This window comes from Microcaecilia unicolor, chromosome 1, assembly GCF_901765095.1.
Source record: "Microcaecilia unicolor chromosome 1, aMicUni1.1, whole genome shotgun sequence".
Classification (NCBI taxonomy): Eukaryota; Metazoa; Chordata; class Amphibia; order Gymnophiona; family Siphonopidae; genus Microcaecilia; species Microcaecilia unicolor.
Genome location: NC_044031.1, coordinates 64278785 through 64298540, shown reverse-complemented (window position 1 = coordinate 64298540; position 19756 = coordinate 64278785). Strand labels below are relative to the sequence as shown.

The following is a 19756-nucleotide window of genomic DNA, read 5'->3' as shown; positions in this document are numbered from 1 at the left end:
TTGTAACAGTGGACACCCAAGAGGGAGTGGAAAACATGAAAAAGGATCTGCAGAAGCTAAAAGAATGGTCTAAGGTTTGACAATTAAAATTCAATGCGAAGAAATGCAAAGTGATGCACAAATAGGGAGTAGAAATCCACGGGAGATGCATGTGTTAGGCGGTGAGAGTCTGATATGTACAGACAGGAAGAGGGATCTTAGGGTGATAGTATCTGAGGATCTGAAGGCAACGAAACAGTGTGACAAGGCAGTGACCGTAGCTAGAAGGTTGCTAGGCTGTAAAGAGAGGTGTGACAAGAAAGGAGGTGTTGATGCCCCTGTATAAGCTGTTGTTGAGGCCCCACCTGGAGTATTGTGTTCAGTTTTGGAGGCCGTATCTTGCTAAGGATGTAAAAAGAATTGAAGCAACGCAAAGAAAAGCTACAACAATGGTATGGGATTTGCGTTACAAGACGTATGAGGAGCGACTTGCTGACCTGAACATGTATACCCTGGAGGAAAGGAGAAACAGGGGTGATATGATACAGACGTTCAAATATTTGAAAGGTATTAATCCGCAAACGAACCTTTTCCAGAGATGGGAAAGCGGTAGAACAAGAGGACATGAAATGAGATTGAAGGGGGGCAGACAAGAAAAATGTCAGGAAGTATTTTTTCACGGAGAGAGAGTGGTGGATGCTTGGAATGCCCTCCTGCAGGAGGTGGTGGAGATGAAAACGTTAATGGAATTCAAAAATGCGTGGGATAAACATAAAGGAATCCTGTTCAGAAGGAAGGGATCCTCAGAAGCTTAGCCGAGATTGGGTGGCAGAGCCGATGGTGGGAGGCGGGGCTAGTACTGGGCAGACTTCTATGGTCTGTGCCCTGAAAATGACAGATACAAATCAAGGTCAGGTATACACAAAGTAGCACATGAGTTTATCTTGTTGGGCAGACTGGATGGACCATGCGGGTCTTTCTCTGCAGTCATCTACTATGTTATATCAATCATCCACCAATCATCCATTGTTTCTGTAGTACACTCCTATAAAAAAAAAAAATTAAAAAAAGCCTTCTATTCTATGGATGAATTCGAACCGTTCTGCATTACCGTATTTAATCTAAATATCCAATTTTGTTCTCATTGATTCAACAGAGGTCTTGTTTCCACGACACTTAGAAAATGTCAATTGTTCCAAAACCACAGTAAAAAGTGCTAAATTAATGTGTCTTTTCGACACAATGAGCAAGCAAGAAATCTGTCCAAACACAATGCCTGTGTTCTATTAATCTAGTTTTTAATTGTCTTGAAGTTTGACTGATGTAAAAAAAAAAAAAAAAAAAATGCATGGGCATTGCAATATATAAAAATCATTCTGTGAAGATCATCACAGAATGTGATTTTTATATATTGTTACGCAATGTGAAGAACATGAAATATTAGATTTCAATATAAAACTCCAACCCAAATGAGTGTCAACAAAACAGTTTCTATCATATCACATATAGAAGAGGAGCCACATTTCTTACGGCTCGGCTCTTCAATGTAGAATCTATTCCTCAATTCCACGTTTCAGCTGGACATAGCTGATCATTTAAACTTCTGTTCCTCCTATATGAAAATATATACTCATTAATGTACTGACTATATCTGAAGATGTTACTTGATACTCACCACCCTAGGAGAGTAGTTGTTGTACATCATCACTACTAATTTCAGCCTGTCAAGATTATTCAAGAGCCTCCTATAAGAAACCATGTCAAAGGCTTTGCTGAAATGTAAGTAGATTGCATCCAGTGCACGCCCTTGATCCAATTACCTGGTCACCCAGTCAAAGAATTCAATCAGATTCATTTGGCACGATTTACCTTTGGCAAAACCATGTTGTCTCAGATCTTATAACCTATTGGATTCCAGAAAACTCTATCTTTTCCTTCAGCATATAGTGTTATCTAGATTTTCAGAGTCCTGAGACAATTAAAAAGCAATGTGATAGAAGACACTGTTCTGTTGTAGATTAGGAACTGGATATAAAAACAGAGAGTAGGGTAGTGGAGGAGGGTGAATAGTGGAGTGTCGCAGGGAACTGTACTGGGACTGGTGCTTTTAACATTTATAAATTATCTGCGAAATTTAAAGCTGTTAAAAATACATGCAGACTGAAAAATTGCAGGAAGACTTTAGAAAATTGGAAGATTGGGCATTCAAATGGCAGATGAAACAATGTGGACAAATGCAAGTGATGCACAATAGAAAGAAAGGGAAGGAATAATCCATATCATTGCACATTGGGAAGAAGAATCCAAATCATAGTTATTTGATGCTAGGTTCCAGGGAGTCAGCACCCAAGAAAAAGATCTAGGCGTCATTGTGGACAATATGCTGAAATCTTCTGTCCAAATAGCAAACCTTCAGCCAAAATAGCAAACAGGATGCTAGGAATTATTTATTTGTTACATTTGTATCCCACATTTTCCCACCTATTTGCAGGCTCAATGTGGCTTACTACAACTACTTAACATTTCTAAAGCGCTACCAGGGTTACGCAGCGCTGTACAATTTAAACACAGAAGGACAGTCCCTGCTCAAGGAGCTTACAATCTAAAAGACAGGTGTACAATCTAGAGACAAGTGTACAGTCAAAGACAGGTGTACAATCTAGAGACAAGTGTACAGTCAAAGACAAGTATAGAGTCCGTCTGATAGGGCATACTATATTTCACGAAAGGTTAGGTGCCGAAAGCAGCATTGAAGAGGTTGAATTTTAAGCAGAGATTTGAAGATGGGTAGGGAGGGGGCTTGGCGTAGGGGTTGAGGAAGATTGTTCCAGGCATAGGGCGAGGCAAGGCAGAATGAGCGGAGCCTGGAGTTGGCAGTGGTGGAGAAGGGAACTGAAAGGAGGGATTTGTCCTGGGAGCAGAGGTTACGGGAACATAGGGGAAGATGAGGGTAGAGAGGTAGTGAGGAGCCGCAGACCGGGTGCATTTGTAGGTGAGGAGAATCTTGAATTGAATGCGGTATCTGATCGGAAGCCAGTGAAGTGACTTGAGGAGAGGGGTGATGTGAGTATATTGGTTCTGGCGGAATATAAGACGTGCGGCAGCATTCTGGATGGATTGAAGGGGGGATAGATGGCTAAGTGGGAGGCCAGTGAGGAGCAAGTTGCAGTAGTCAAGGCAAGAGGTAATGAGAGCATGGATGAGAGTTCGGGTGGTGTGCTCAGATAGGAAAGGGCGAATTTTGCTGATGTTGAAGAGGAAGAAGCGACAGGTCTTAGCAGTCTGTTGGATATGCGCAGAGAAGGAGAGGGAGGAGTCGAAGAGGACTCCGAGGTACCGGGCAGATGGGACGGGGAGGATGAGGGTGTTATCAACTGAGATAGAGAGTGGAGAAAGAGGAGAGGTGGCGGTTGGACATCCAGGCAGCAATGTCGGATAAGCAGGCCGATACCTTGGCCTGGGTCTCCGTGGTGATGTCTGGTGTGGAGAGATATAGCTGGGTGTCGTCAGCATAAAAATGATACTGAAAACCATGAGATGAGATCAGTGAGCCTAGGGAGGAGGTGTAGATTGAGAAGAGAAGGGGGTCCAAGGACAGATCCCTGGGGAACTCCAACAGATAGTGGGATGGGAGTGGAGGAGGATCCATGAGAGTGTACTCTGAAGGTGCGGTGGGAGAGATAAGAGGAGAACCAGGAGAGGACAGAGCCTTGGAACCCAAAAGAGGACAATGTGGCAAGAAGTAAGTCATGATTGACAGTGTCAAACGCAGCAGATAGATCGAGGAGGATGAGGATGGAATAGTGGCCTCTGGATTTGGCGAGGAGCAGGTCGTTGCAGACTTTAGAGAGCTGTTTCTGTCGAGTGTAGAGGGCAAAAGCCGGATTGAAGTGGATCTAAGATGGTATGAGAGGAGAGAAAATCAATGCAGAGACTGTGAATGGCGCGTTCAAGTATTTTGGAGAGGAAGGGGAGGAGAGAGATGGGGCGATAGTTGGAGGGGCAGGTAGGGTCAAGTGATTTTTTTTTTAGGAGAGGTGTGACTACGGCGTGCTTGAAGGTGTCAGGGACAGTTGCAGTGGAGAGAGAAAGGTTAAGGATGCGACAGATGGAGGGGGTGACAGTATGGGAGATGGAGTTAAGTAGGTTGGTGGGGATGGGATCGGAGGAGCAGGTGGTGCATTTCGAGGAGGAAAGAAGGCGGGAGGTTTCATCCTCGGTGATCTCAGGAAAGGAGGAGAAAGAGGCCATGATTGGTTGGTTGTTGGATAGGGCTGCAGGCTGAAGAGGAGATGGCTTGGTAGTGAACTCCAGGTTGATCTTTTGTACCTTGTCGCGGAAGTAGTCAGCCAGTGATTGAGGAGAGAGTGAAGAGGGAGTGGGAGCGGGGGACACTTTGAGGAGGGAGTTAAGGGTGGTGAAGAGACGACAAGGGTTGGAGCTGAGAGAATTGGTCAATTGGGTGTAATAGTCCTGTTTTGCAAGGAATAGGGAGGAATGGAAGGAGGATAGCATAAATTTGTAGTGAAAGAAGTCTGGATGGGTACGAGATTTCCTCCAGAGGCATTCAGCAGATCGGGTGCAGGAGCGAAGGTAACGGATGCAAGGGGTCAGCCAAGGCTGGGGACTAGTACGCTTTGTGGGACGGGAGGTGGATGGAGCGAGGGTGTCCAAAGCAGAGGAGAGAGCGGCACTGTAAGCGGAGACCGCTTTGTCTACAGTCTCAGAGGACATGATGGAGGGGAGGAGATTAGAGATGCTAGAGGATAGAGTGGGGGGGGTCAATAGCCTGGAGATTCCTGGAGGTGGTGGTTAGAGTTGGACGGGGCGGGGGGGGGGGGGGGTGAAGAAGTGTGAATATGATCAGGTGATGATCGGAGAGAGGGAGAGCAGAAGCGTGGAAATTGGAGGGTGAGCCGGAGGAGGAGAAGACTAGGTCAAGACAATGGCCATCACGGTGAGTGGGGGTGGTGGAGCACAGCTGGAGGTTGAAGGAGGATGTTAGGGTGAGGAACTTAGAAGCGTTAGGGTCGGATGGGACATCAACGTGAATGTTAAAGTCTCCTAGAATGAGGGACGGAGATGAGGGTTCAAGAAAGACGGAGAGCCATGCATCAAAGTCGGTGAGGAAGGAAGAGAAGGATTTATCAGGGGGGCGGTAGATGACTGCGACTTAGTGGCAGCTGGTAGAATAGCCAGATGGAGTGGGCTTCAAAGGATGAGAAGCAGTGAGACTGTGGTAGGGGGAGGGGTTGGAAACTACAGGAGGGCGAGAGTAGTAGCCCAACGTCTCCACCGCGGCCAACTGGGCGGGGAGTATGGGAGAAGAGATAGCCTCCATGGCAGAGGGCCGCGACTGAGGCCGAGTCTTCCGGGGAGATCCAGGTTTCGGTTAGGGCGAGCAGTTAAAGGGAGCAAGAGATGAAGAGATCGTGGGTGAAGGGCAGTTTATTACAGACTGAGTGGGCATTCCACAGGGCGCATGAGAAGGGGAGGGAAGGGGGGGAGGAGGGGAATAGAGACGAGATTGGAGACATCTCGGAATCGTTTACATGGATAGGACGGGGACAGGTGAGGGGGACCTGGATTAGGGTTAATGTCTCCCGCGGATAGCAGGAGGAGGAGCAGGAGAATGCGGAGGAGGGTGGGGGAGGTCGGGCGGCGAAGGCAACGAAGACGAGGTGTACTTAGGAGGAATGGGGATGGGTTAATGGCAGGAAGGAAGTGTTGACGGTTAAGAGCTAGGAAGGAGGCGGAGGACAGGAGGGATGTGAGGTGGTGGGGGATGAGGGTGAATAGGGTATTGCCGTGGCGGGCAGGGCGGGAGGGTAGCGAGTTCTAGTGGTAGACAGTGGGAGTGGGGGGGAAAGAAGATTAGGAAGGGACAGGGCAAGGAAGAGAACGTAGACAGGGGCCATAAGTCGTGACTGAGTAGTGACTGAGGTAATAAGCAGTTGACAGGCGACTATGTGGTGACTGAGGTGTTAAGCAGATAGATAGAGCTGGAAAGCTGGGTTTGGGACTGGCGAGTAGGTAAGTCAATGGCTGACAAGCTAGCAGGCAGGTAGGCAGGTAGGTAAGTCAATGGCTGAGAGGCTCGCGAGCAGGCAGGCAGGTTGCTCGATGTGTTAACAGGCAGGCAGGTAGCAGCTGGAACAAGCGGTCAGGAACAAGCTGGGGTAGATGGACAGGAGCAAGCTGGAACAAGCCGGGACAAGTCGTAACAAGCAGGAACAGATGGACTGTGTCAGGATGAGCAGACTGACAGGAACGGATGGACTGTGACGAGCTGGGCCAGAACACGACAGAGTAACAGGGTACGCTGAGATGGATGGATTGGAACACGCTGGAACAGATGGTCTGGCACAAGCGGGTCATGCAGGAACGGATGGAACAAGCTGGGTAGGCTGGGATGGACGGACTGGAACAAGCTGGGGAAGGCTGGAGCAGATGAACTGGAACAAGTTGGAATAGACGGACTGGAGCAGGCTGAAACACACTGGAGCCGGTGAACTGGAACAAGCAGGGGGTAAGCTGGATTGGCGGACTGGAACAAGCTGGGAGCAGGAGGACTGGCGCACGCTGGAGCAGATGGATTGGAGAGTCTGGATCAGGCGAACTGGACCACACTGGAGCCGATGGACTAGAACAAGCTGGGAGTAAGCCGGATCGACGGACTGGAACAGGCTGGGATCGGGAGGACTGAAACGAGCTGGAAGACGTGGGAGCAGGGAGAATCTGGATCAGGCAGACTGGAACGGGGAACTGGAACACACTGGGGCACACGAGTCGATAGACTGGAACACGCAGGGGAAAGCTGGGTCTACGGACTGGAACACACTGGATCTGCGGACAGAAGCGCCACGGTGGGTCTCTTGGACCGCTGGGTCGGATCACGCCACGAGGTCGGGTGCGCACCACAAGGCCGCGGGTGAGCTCGCTCTAGCTCACCCGGGTCACATGGTGCTCTCACCCGATACAGTCCCGGGCAGTTCCTGCCGGGGAGCGCGGCGGCAGACCCGGACTCGCCCACGGATTCGGCGTTCACCAATTCTGGTATGAACAAATACATGGTGATATTGTGATAGCATAAGGTTCATGTGTGAGAGACTCAGAGGATCTTAGGGAGGAAGAGTTAAGTTATGTCCATTCCAATCTTTGGTTTCATTGTGTTGTAGGTATTCAGTCCTTTATGTTGGGTCGGTGGGGTATGCCGTTTTGAATAGGTTTGTTTTTAGCGATTTCCGGAAATTTAGGTGGTCATATGTTGATTTTACGATTTTTGGCAGTGCATTCCATAGTTGTGCACTTAGGTAGGAAAAGCTGGATGCATAAGTTGATTTGTATTTGAGACCTTTGCAACTTGGGTAGTGGAGATTTAGGTATAATCGTGTTGATCTTGTTGTGTTTCTGGTTGGCAGGTCTATGAGTTTGAGTTTCCACATTGAGTGAAACATTTTGTTTATTGTAGATTTCGCTTGGTTCTCTAGTGAGAGGTTCCGGTCTATTGTAACGCCGAGAATTTTCAGGCTGTCTGAGATAGGGTGTAACCTGGGGTGTTTTATGTTTTTAGGTTTATACGTATTGTATTAGGATGAGATGATGAGACAGTGTGTTTTTTCTGTGTTGAGTTTTAGTTGGAATGTATTTGCCCAAGAGTCCATGATGTTCAAGCTGAACTTCATTTCGTTGGTCATTTCTGCCAGACCGTGTTTGTAAGGGATGTACATTGTGACGTCGTACGCATAGATGAATGGGTTAAGGACTTGGTTGGATAGGGACTTGGCTAGTGGGGTCATCATAAGGTTAAAGAGGATCGGTGACAATGGTGATCTTTGAGGTACTCCGCAGTCTGCTTTCCACGGTGATAAGTTTGAGCTTGATTTCACTTGATATGTTCTAGTGGTTAGGAAACCCTTGATCCACTTAAGTGTGTTTCCACCAATCTCGAAGTAATCTAGGAAAGAGATGGAAAATAAGACAAATATTACAATGACTCTGTATCACTCCATGATGCAACCTCAACTTGAGTGCCATTCTGGTCACTGTATCTCAAAAAAGAAGTAGCGGAATTGGAAAAGTTCTACAGGGATCCCCCCCCCTCTCACCGACCTTATTCAACTTAATGATGATACCCTTGGCCAAACTACTATCAAACCAAAACCTCAACCCATACATATACGCAGACGTAACGATTTACATCCCATTTAAACAAGACTTAAAGGAAATTTCCAATGACATCAACCAAAGCCTACATATATCATGCATACATGGGCGGATGCATTTCAGCTAAAACTCAATGCAGAAAAAACTCAATGCCCGATACTTACCTCGCAACATAACACGAACAAATTCACCACCAAATTCACACCAAAACTGAATCTTCCAATTTCGGACACCCTAAAAATTCTTGGAGTTACCATTGATCGACACCTAACACTGGAGAGTCACGCGAAAAACACCACCAAGATGTTGTTCCACTCAATGTGGAAATTAAAAAGAGTAAGACCTTTCTTCCCAAGGAATGTCTTCCGCAACCTGGTACAATCAATGATACTCAGTCATCTGGACTACAGCAACGCACTCTACGCTGGTTGCAAAGAGCAATTAATCAAGAAACTTCAGACAGCTCAGAACACTGCAGCTAGACTCGTATTCGGTAAAACAAAATATGAAAGTGCTAAACCCCTACATTCAGACCTGATAGACTTACCACCCAGGAATGCTAAAAAATCATCCCGCACATTCCTTAATCTTCACTTCCCCAACTGTAAAGGTCTAAAATATAAACTAACACATGCGTCAACCTCTGCCTACCTAAGCACACAATTCTGGAACACGCTGCCGCGCAACTTAAAAACGATCTTTGAACTAACTAACTTCCACAAACTATTGAAGACCCATCTCTTTAACAAGGCATACCACAAAGATCAACAAATGTGAACTCCTACACATATATCCAGATCTGTTTTACAATACTTGCTTGTTAAACTATCATGTTTTTTCATTATCATATTACCCAAGATCCTTCTGTAAACTAAATGTATATTTTCTTAAATATTTCCACTATTCATGATGTATTGTAAGCCACATTGAGCCTGCAAAGAGGTGGGAAAATGTGGGATACAAATGCAACAAATAAATAAAAGGTTCAAAGAAGGGTGACCAAAATGATAATGGGGATGGAACTCCTAGGAAAGGCTTAAGAGGTTACGACTCTTCTGATTGGAAAACAGATGGAAGAGAGGAGATGGAGATCTACAAAATCCTGAGTAGTGTAGAATCAGTACAAGTGAATAGATTTTTCATTCTTTCAAAAAGTACAAAAGCCAGGGTACACTCACTGAAGACACATAGAAATACTTTTAAACAAACAAACAGGAGGAAATATTTTTCACTCTAAAGCTCTGGAACTCATTGCCAAAGGATGTGATTACAGCAGTTTAAAAAAAAAAAAAAAAAAAAGGTTTTGACATGTTTGATCATGAGGGAAACCACTGCTTGCCCTGGACCAGTAGCATGGACTCTTGCTACTATTTGGGTTTCTGCCAGGCACTTATGACCTGGATTGGCCACTGCTAGAAGCAGAATATTGGGGCTAGATGGTCTGACCTAGTATAGCTATTCTTATGTTCTTAAAAACAGAAAGAAAAGAATGCACACAATCTTGCTATAGTGTCAAATAAGAAAACAGATGGAAACTTATGTTTTAAAAAGTTCAGGTTGCAGATACTATATGCACATTAAAACTTGATCCTGGCTTCTGCTCCTTGGATTGCTTGGGTGTGCTACGAGATCAAGTGTTCACAATCAGGAAGATGGGGAGAGTATGCATTTTGCAAGTGACATCTAATGGTTGTCAAGATAACCCCCCCCCCCCCAAAAAAAAAAAAAAAAAATTAACTTTTTACCTTTGAGACATAAGATTCAAGCAAGCTGCTGAGAAGCAACAGTGGTCACTGTCGGCACCTGTGTGCAAAGTCTGAAGCAGTGTTTGAATTTGACATCTTTATGAATAACCCCATCAGTGCATTGAGGTCTGGATGACTAAACTGCAAGCTAAGTGGTTAGGGTGGTGGACTTTGGTCCTGGGGAACTGAGGAACTGAGTTCGATTCCCACTTCAGGCACAGGCAGCTCCTTGTGACTCTGGGCAAGTCACTTAACCCTCCATTGCCCCCAGGTACAAATAAGTACCTGTATACAATATGTAAGCCACACTGAGCCTGCCATGAGTGGGAAAGCACAGGGTACAAATGTAATAAAAAAAAAAAAAAAAAGTAAACTTCAATTTTTTTGAAGGTAAGTTTTGGAACCATTTGAACTAATTGTATGTAAAAGTTTCTGAAGCAAAAATAGGTATTTGGAAATACACTAAATGGGAAGTGATTAGATTACTGAAAAGCAAAGTGGTTGTGTCTACTCATTATGGAATTTGTTCAGACCTGTGATGAGAAATATTGAAAGGAATGAAAAATTGCCATAATATTTCTGATTTTTCCAGTTACCAAGTTTTTTTCCTCCATTTTATTGAATAAAGAGCTTGCTCCTACAGATGTTTTGTTTTTGCGATTAACATGCATTAAGTAACAACTCTTTTCTGTTACTAGGTGTCATTCACATTTGGATCAATGATAGAGAAGTAATAGATTTATTGATCCCTTACCAAGTCATTCAGTTTTAGTTTTACTACAATGTAAGACAACTAAGCATACCTGCTCCATGACTTCAGGTCCCATCCAGCATGGTGTGCCCACAAAAGTTTTTCTCACTTTATTTCTTGTAATATCACCACCAGTTGCTAAAAACGCACTAACACCAAAGTCTGAAATAGCAAACAGAAAGCAGCAAAAAAATGTTATTTCATTTCTATATAAAATAAGAAAAAAATTGGTTTTGTCTTTTATCATCTGTAACAATGAAGTGGATGAAATTTGTTCTGTTCAGAGTGACTTCAATGGACAAAAAGCACTAAGAAAAGACCAGCAAAATACCTTCTCCATCTACCCAAGATGAGTACATTACACTATTTAGCATTCAAGTGAATTTCAATTTTGTCTTCCAAACCAAACAGTGGTAGTAAAAGTGACAAGAACAAAAAAGGTCTAGATTAGAAGCTAATCTGCAACTCACCTTTAATGTTATGCTACTCAAGATGGACTCTGCATGTCAACAAGTTCTATACACGTTTTGCCCTCAAAACTACAAAATTGCAGCCACATAAAAATGGAACCTGATCAGAGATAAGTCAAAATAATACAATTGTGAATCAAAGAAAAGTTATTATTGGATTCTAAATACCAATGTTAAATGATAAACCTAGAAGATAATTAACATGCAAATCTTGCTTTTTATTTGGCTCATTTTATATTTTTCTTTTAAACAAATGGTCACAGATAGTAAACCAAACCTTTTTTCAAAAAACTGAAAAAGAATGGCAAGGCGTAACGGAGGAAATATAATCACAAACTAGGGTAATACCTTTGCATCTCTCATTTGTGAGACCCCCATCTATAATACTGTGCCCAGTTCTAGACACCATCTCCACAGGAATATAGACAGATTCTATACCAAAATGATACAAAATATATCCTAAGTCTTGTGATATGAGACCCAAGCTGTAAAGTACACACATGATGGGGAAAAACTCACTAAAGGGTATAGCTGACATCTTGCTGCTTTTGTATAAATCTTAGAGAAATTCTAGTATAAAGAAGGTTTCAACTATTTATTTTGTGCAATTCTTATATTTTGTTTATTTGTACCCCACATTTTCCCACCTGTTTGCGGGCTCAATGTGGCTTACATAGCGCCGTGGGGCAAAAGCCTCCTCCAGTCAATAAATATAGACAAAACAAATTTTATTGCACCTTGGTTTGTTTGTTTTTCCCCACCTAGCTCTTTGGAAGAGTAACAAACATGACAAATAAATAAAACCTCGTATATATTTTATTTACAAAATGCTTAACATTTAAACATGTAAAGTATATACCAGATATTTTGTGGAAAAAAATGTTAAAGCACTTATAGAACTAATACTAAAGAGAAAAGGAGAAATTAGATAATTTTCTTTCCATTAGTCCTTCCCACTATTCCAGAACCTATGGGATTGTTGTGTTCATCAACCAGCAGGGAGAGATAGCTGAGACATCTCTCTTGGCATCCAGTCCAGCTCCTCAGTATTTACATAGACAAGCAGTAAGGACAAACGCAGAATAAACACAACCACCTTAAACAACTCACTAACCTAACAATAGCCAGACGAGCAAACGTGTGTGTGGATCCCCCTATCTCTGGGCAAAACGTGTAGAAAAGAGATATGCAGAAAGCACCATGCAGGTGACAGTTATTTGACCCATTAGTTCACATCGACTAAACATCTCAGAAACCTTGGGCAGGCCTCTTAAATAGTGGGAAGAACTAATGGAAAGAAAATCAGTCAAGACTTAATTTCTTCTTCTAATACCACTATTCTAGAACCTGTGGGATGTTCAAAAGCAATCCCTAAAGTGGGTGGGAACTGCCACCACCGCCCCCAAACTGGTTTCTGGGCATGTCACAATAGTCACCATGTAATGCTTGGTAAAATATGCAGCGTCAACCACGTTACTACCTTACAAATATATGGTGGACACTATAAGTTAAGTCTCTGCCCAGGATGTCGCTGTACACCTTGTAGAATGAGCCTGAAAGGCCTGAGAAGCCTGCTTCCCCACAAGCAAATAAGCTGACGCGATAGTCTCCTTCAGCCATCTAGCAAATTTGGCTTGGAAACCATGAGGCCAAGCCTCTGTTTACCAAAAAGCACAGTCTGTCTGATTTGTGAAACTCATTTGTGACTTCCAGATATCTAATGAGGACTCCATACAAATCGAGAAGCTTCAAGGAAGAATACAGAGCCTCTTCTTCCTCTCTGTGAATGAACGGAAGCTCCATAGATTAGTTGAGATAAAAAGCTGATACCAGTTTTGGAAGAAACGAAAGGAACTATGTGCAGGGAGACTCCCACCTGCGAAAAACAAAGAAAGGAATCCTGCCAGAGAGACTGAAGCTTTAAAACCCTACGTGCTGACACAACAGCCACCAAGAACACAGTCTTTAGTTAAAGATCTTTCAAGGCGGCCTTCCAAAGTGGCTCAAAAGGAGGCTTCTGAGAAGCCTGAAGGACTAGATTAAGGTTTCACACTGGACACGGCAGGCCACAAGCTGCCTGCTCCCCGCAAGAATCAAACGATATCTGGGTAAGCTACAAGAGAAGTCTTCTGTAGTCAGCCCCTTAAAAACAGGTCAAAGCCACAACCTGAACTTTTAGAGAACACAATGCTTATCCTTTCTGAAGGCCTACCTGGAGAAACGTTAAGATGTGTGCGCGATCTGAGCAGAAAAGGAAGAAAGTCCTTGCTCATAACACCAGCCCTCAAATGCCCTCCATATCCTCACATACGCCATAGGCAAATTCATGGGCAACAACTGCATGCTTCATCTGGCAACCAGTATCCAAGGAAGATGAAGGTCAGAACTTCTGTGAAACCAGAGACCAGCGGCTGAGAAGAGATTCCTGTAATGGCCGTATATGAGCCCTTGATCATGGCGCCACTTCCATTAACAGCCATCACTGACCCCAGAACCTGTAGTCCCAGACCCTGGGTCTGCCTTCACTGAGAAGACAAACCTGCTGAACCAGCTTCAACCTCCTGTGCACCGCGAGGAAAACCCTCTCCTATGATGTGTTGAATAGAACGCCCATATAGTCCAGTGTCTGTGATGGAATTAGTCTGTTCTTTATTTTATTTTTTTGTTACATTTGTACCCTGCACTTTCCCACTCATGGCAGGCTCAATGCGGCTTACATGGGGCAATGGAGGGTTAAGTGACTTGCCCAGAGTCACAAGGAGCTGCCTGTGCCGGGAATCGAACTCAGTTCCCCAGGACCAAAGTTCACCACCCTAACCACTAGGCCACTCCAAAATTGATCACCCAACCCAACAACTGCAGAAGATAGACAACTTTATCCGTCGCCACCACGCTTGTCTGAATAAGACAACGCACAAATGAACCAGTCATCGAGATATGGGTGAACCGATTCCCTTATGGTGAAGGAAGGATTCCACCACAATAAACAGTGGTGAACATTCTTGGAGCCATGGCGAGATCAAAGGGAAAAGCCCTGAACTGGAACCAATGGCCTAGCACCACAAAACATAGAAACATCTGAAACGATGGCCATATGGGTATAAGCAAATAAGCTGAAGAGCCCTAGCTGCTTTAGCCTTTCCTCATAGGGAAGTCATCCCATCCCCTTTATCATTTTTGTCACCCTTTTCTGCACCTTTTGTAATTCCACTATATCTTTTTTGAGATGTGGTGACCAGAATTGAACACAATATTTAAGGTGTGGTCGCACCATGGAGCGATATAAGGGCATTATAACGTCCTCACTTCTGTTTTCCATTCCTATCCTAATAATACCTAACATTCTATTTGCTTTCTTAGCCACCGCAGCACACTAAGCAGAAGGTTTCAACGTATCATCAACGAGGACACCTAGATCCCTTTCTTGGTCTGTGACTTCTAATCTGGAGCCTACTACTACTATTTAGCATTTTTATAGCGCTACAAAGCAAAATAAAGCAAGCAAATCAATTGTGTAGAGGAAAGAGGAGAGGAGGATAGGTGGAGGCGAGTGGTTACAAGTTTAAAGCAATGTTAAAGAGGTGGGCTTTCAATCTAGATTTAAAGATGGTAAAGGATGGGGCAAGACGTAGGGTCTCAGGAAGTCTATTCCAGGCGTAGGGTGCAGCAAGACAGAAGGAGCGAAATCTGGAGTTGGCAGTAGTGGAGAAGGGAACAAATAAGAAGGATTTATCCATGGAACGGAGTGCACGGGAAGGGGTGTAGGGAAGGACGAGTGTGGAGAGATACTGGGGAGCAGCAGAGTGAGTACATTTCTAGGTTAGTAGAAGAAGTTTGAACAGGATGCGAAAATGGATAGGAAGCCTTGCATTAAGTAGCTATAATTCAGGTTCCTCTTTCCCACATCACTTTGCACTTGCTCACATTAAACATCACCTGCCATTTAGACGCCCAGTCTCGTAAGGTGCTTTTGTAAATTTTTCACAATCCTCTTGCTATTTAACAATTTTGAATAACTTTGTGTCATCAGCAAATTTAATTACTTCACTAGTTACTCATCTCTAGGTCATTTATAAATATGTTAAAAAGCAGCAGTCCCAGCACAGAACTATGGGGAACCCCACTAACTACCCTTCTCCATTGAGAAAACTGACCATTTAACCCTACTCCATTTTCTATCTTTTAACCAGTTTTTAATCCACAATAGGACACTACCTCCTATCCCATGACTCTCCAATTTCCTCTTTCATGAGGTACTTTGTCAAATGCCTTTTGAAAATCCAATTACACAATATAAACTGGCTCAACTTCATCCACGCGTTTGTTCACCCCTTCAAAGAAATATAATAGTGAGGCAAGATTTCTCTTCACTAAATCCATGTTGACTTTGTCTCATTAATCCATGCTTTTGAATATGTTCTGTAATTTTGTTCTTCACAATAGTCTCTATCATTTTGCCCGGCACCGACGTAAGGCTTACCGGTCTACAATTTCCCGGATCTCCTCTGGAACTAAAAATCGGTGTTACATTGGCCAACCTCCAATCTTCCGGTACCACACTCGATTTTAAAGATAAATTACATATTACTAAATAGTTCTGCAAGTTCATTTTTCAGTTCTATCAGTACTCTGGGATAGATACCATCCGGTTCAGGAGATTTGCTACTCTTCAATTTGTCAAATTGCCCCATTACGTCCTCCAGGTTTATAGAGATTTCATTCAGCTTCTCAGACTAGTCAGCTTTGAATACCATTTCTGGCACCAGTCTCTCTCCCAAATCTTCCTTGGTGAAGACCGAAGCAAAGAATTCATTTAATCTCTCCACTATGGTTTTGTCTTCCCTGATTGCCCCTTTTACCCCTCGGTCATCTAGCAGTCCAACCAATTATTTTGCCGGCTTCCTGCTTTTAATATACATAAACAAAAATTTTATTATGTGTTTTGCCTCCAACACGATCCTTTTTTCACAGTCCCTCTTTGCCTTCCTTATCAGCGCTTTGCATTTGACTTTACGTTCCTTATGCTGTTTATTATTTTCAGTCGGTTCCTTCTTCCATTTTCTGAAGGATTTTCTTTTAGCTCTAATACCTTTCACCACCTCACTTTTTAACCTTGCCAACTGTTTGGTCTTCCTGCCTCCTTTTTTAATATGCAGAATATATTTGGTCTGGGCTTCCAGGATGATATTTTTGAACAGCATCCATGCCTGATGTAAATTTTTGACCCTCGCAGCAACTCCTCTAAGTTTTTTTTTCACCGTTCTTCTCCTTTTATTATAGTCTCCTTTTTGAAAGTTAAATGCTAACATATTGTATTTCCTGCATATACTTACCCCAAGCTAATATCAAATCTGATCATATTATGATCACTGTTATCAAGCGGCCCCAGCACCATTACCTCCCACACCAGATCATAAGCTCCACTAAGGACTAGGTCTAGAATTTTTACTTCTCTTGTCAGCTCCTGTACCAGCAGCTCCATAAAGCAATCCTTGATTTAGTCAAGGAATTTTTTCTCCCTAGCATGCCCAGATGTTACATTTACCAGTTAATATCAGTGTAATTGAAATCACCCATTATTTTTGTGTTGCCCAGTTTGTTAGCATCCCTAATTTCCTTTAACATTTCTACATCTGTCTGTTCATCCTCAATAAGTAACAAAACATTTTAATAGACAATGTAGGGTATAAGCAAAGATAGAACATATAGATAGGTAAGAGAGTAAAAGAAAATAAGGGGACTAGTTTAAAGAAAGTTGCACATGCAATCAGACAGGTGATTAATTTTCTCAACTAGGGCAGGAGTGGATAAACATGTCCTGCTACAGTATATGTGGAGAGAGAATCATTGTGCCCACAATCTATGCAAATCACACCATGCAACCTGTAAAAAAAAAAAAAAAACCTCTCAGATAATAGTGCAGTTACCTGCAATTTACACTTAACATATGCAAATATCCATACCATGAAAGTCCAATGACCTCTTATAAAATACTTTAACCAACCAAGAAATGAAAATACATACAAGAAACATGAAAAGAAAATTAGTACAGAGCAAAAGCAAAAGTAAAAAGTGAGTTTTGAGGAGAGTTTTAAAATGTAAAAAGGGCAATTCATATCTCAACACAGGTGGGAGGTCGTTCCAAAGTTTTGGGGTTAAAAAGAAAAAACGCAGATTAGCAGGTTGATTCATAGTGGGTTTATTTGGGAGAAAACAGGACAAGATAATGAGAATCCAGGGAACAAAGAGCAGGTACAGGGAATGATAACCAATGAGAGTTAAGCTGGAAAGCTGCTTCTTTCTGTTCCTCTCTGACTTTCCCCGAGTTATCTTCCCTGGCTGAAGCAGAGTCTTCTGGCTGAATGCTCCAGGCCTGGATCTAATATTATTAGTATTGAATTTGCCATCTTCAGGTTTGCCTCACTTATATTTGATCATTTTTCTATTGTAATGCTGGTAACAAAGTTGTAAATTTTATTTCAAGCTGTACACCACAATAAATAACATTTATAAAATGACTCCAGCTTTTAGTCCTCTGAAAAAGTTATACTAGAACAGGGCACTGAAAATCAAGCTTTCTGCACTCTTGGAGAGTCAAAGGCAGGGAGACTCAGCCTATACCAAGAACCCATAAGTAGCTTACCCTTGTGAAATAGATGGTCTTATGAACAAGTGGGCTAACCTACATGATTGAATGTGCTATCCACGTGGTCAATGGGGATAGCCCATTCAAATCATGTGCAAAAAAACTGCAAAATTCATTAGCTTTTAGCTTAGTCCACTTGTCCATAGGTAAATATGGACATTCTTGATGCACTACATCCAAAAGCCTGAAATATAAAATGTCTAAATTAACATCTTTAAAATATAAGCAGGTATCAAAGTTTCATATATATATATATATATATATATATATATATATATATATATATCATCCCTAACAAGGTTAGGAAGTGATATAGAAAGTACAGACAATTCCCATTAACCGTATCAGGGGGTGGGGGGAGGACAGTTATTTGTAAACTGTTTTTGAAAAAAAAAATCTTTGTATATTGGTTGTTTTGTGTAGTGTGTGCTCAATGAAGTGTCACGTACTTGTCTGCATATGTTTGTGCTTTTTGAAAAAAAAATGTAAATGCTCTTCCTGAAATAACATATCCCTATTAGCTGAAAGTCACCAGCAATGTTGTACTACTTCAACAGATGTCGGTTCCAAAGAATCCATTGTAATTCCTCCTCCATCTACAGGTAGATAAATCTTCAGAAAATATGGTAAATCAATCTAAGAAACTTGTAAGATTTCCAAAATATACTTAGCAAACCAACAGAAAGCATAGAAATCATCAGAAAATTCAACACTTTTTTTCCATATTCTCCACTTTAAATCAAATACTTGTTACATCTTTTACCAAAAGTAGTTTGAGCATTTGAATCAGACATATCAGTTGATCAAGCACATTCCATCTCGGTCTTCATCTCCCCTAACCCAGTCTCCTGAACCTTAACTTAGTCCTCCAAAGCTTTTACTTGCATAATCAAAGAGCTGAAAGTAGGAATTAGATTCTTAACCCAAATCTGAAATAGTCAGCCAGATGGTATCTAAAGATGTAATTGAAGCACTTTGAAGAATAAAAGCAGGTATCATTTATTTGCTACATTTATATCCCACATTTTCCCACCTATTTGCAGGCTCAATGTGGCTTACAATATAATACAACAGTCACATTGATGGAATAAGAAAATCAGAATATAGATAACAGATAAGGTGCAAAAAATATATCATGGCAACCATATTAACGGAGTGAGAATTTCAGCATTGTTACAGAAAAGACGCAAGGAAACTTATGTATAATAAGAAGTGGAAAATAGATAAAACATGACAATGATATCAGGACAAGATATAATAATTAGTAATTAGGGTGCAAGTTACTGTAAACAAATTAGAAAAGTTCCATTGTAAATGTATCTGGTGAAGTTTAGGTGTCAGTTTCTTATGGGGGATCTTTTTTGTACGTCTTTTTGAACAAGTAGGTCTTAGCAACTTCCGGAAGGTCATCAGGTCATGTGTTGTTCTCAAGGTGGTCGGCAATTCATTCCATAGTTGTGTACAAATATATGAGAAATTAGATGCATGTATAACATAGCAACACAGCTTCAAGATGAACCTTCTTTCACCAACTCCACTTCAGCCGGCACTGCTCCTCAACCCTACAGCAGCTAGATGTACCGTGAGTCTCTCCCCCATTGGCTCTAATGCAGACACACCTACTACTCTAGCTGTAGCTTAGATAAATACCTCACTTCTAGAATCTGTGAACTTGATACTCTGGAGGGTAGGAATTCTTGAATTCAGGCTCAATATTGTTTGAAGCCCAAAGGATCAGTCCCATTATCCTTCAACGGGCCCCTGTCCAAGCAAGTTATCTGGATCCTGCTGTCACTCACCTGCTCAAGTAATATAGTGAAGTACCAGGCCAGCAGGTGGAAGGGAGGGAATTTTATTTTTCTTTACTGGCTTGAAAGGACAGAACTTTCTTCACCAGCTCAGGACCGTGAGAGCACAAGATAATGTCAGAAAATATACCGTATTTTTCGGACTATAAGACGCACCGGACCATAAGACGCACCTAGGTTTTAGAGGAGGA

At 42.5% G+C, this 19756-nt stretch overlaps 1 protein-coding gene across 2 annotated transcripts in view; it reads right to left on the bottom strand.

Moving 5' to 3' along the window:
• OXSR1 (oxidative stress responsive kinase 1) overlaps window positions 1–19756 on the bottom strand; it is a 258627-nt gene that overhangs the window by 154143 nt on the left and 84728 nt on the right. For both annotated transcript variants that reach the window (XR_003941568.1, XM_030198016.1), the window contains exon 6: window positions 10694–10803. Coding sequence is in view for 1 of the 2 variants with exons in the window: in XM_030198016.1 (XP_030053876.1) it covers window positions 10694–10803 (110 nt within the window). In the remaining variant the exon portion in view is untranslated. The remainder of the gene's footprint in view (window positions 1–10693; window positions 10804–19756) is intronic.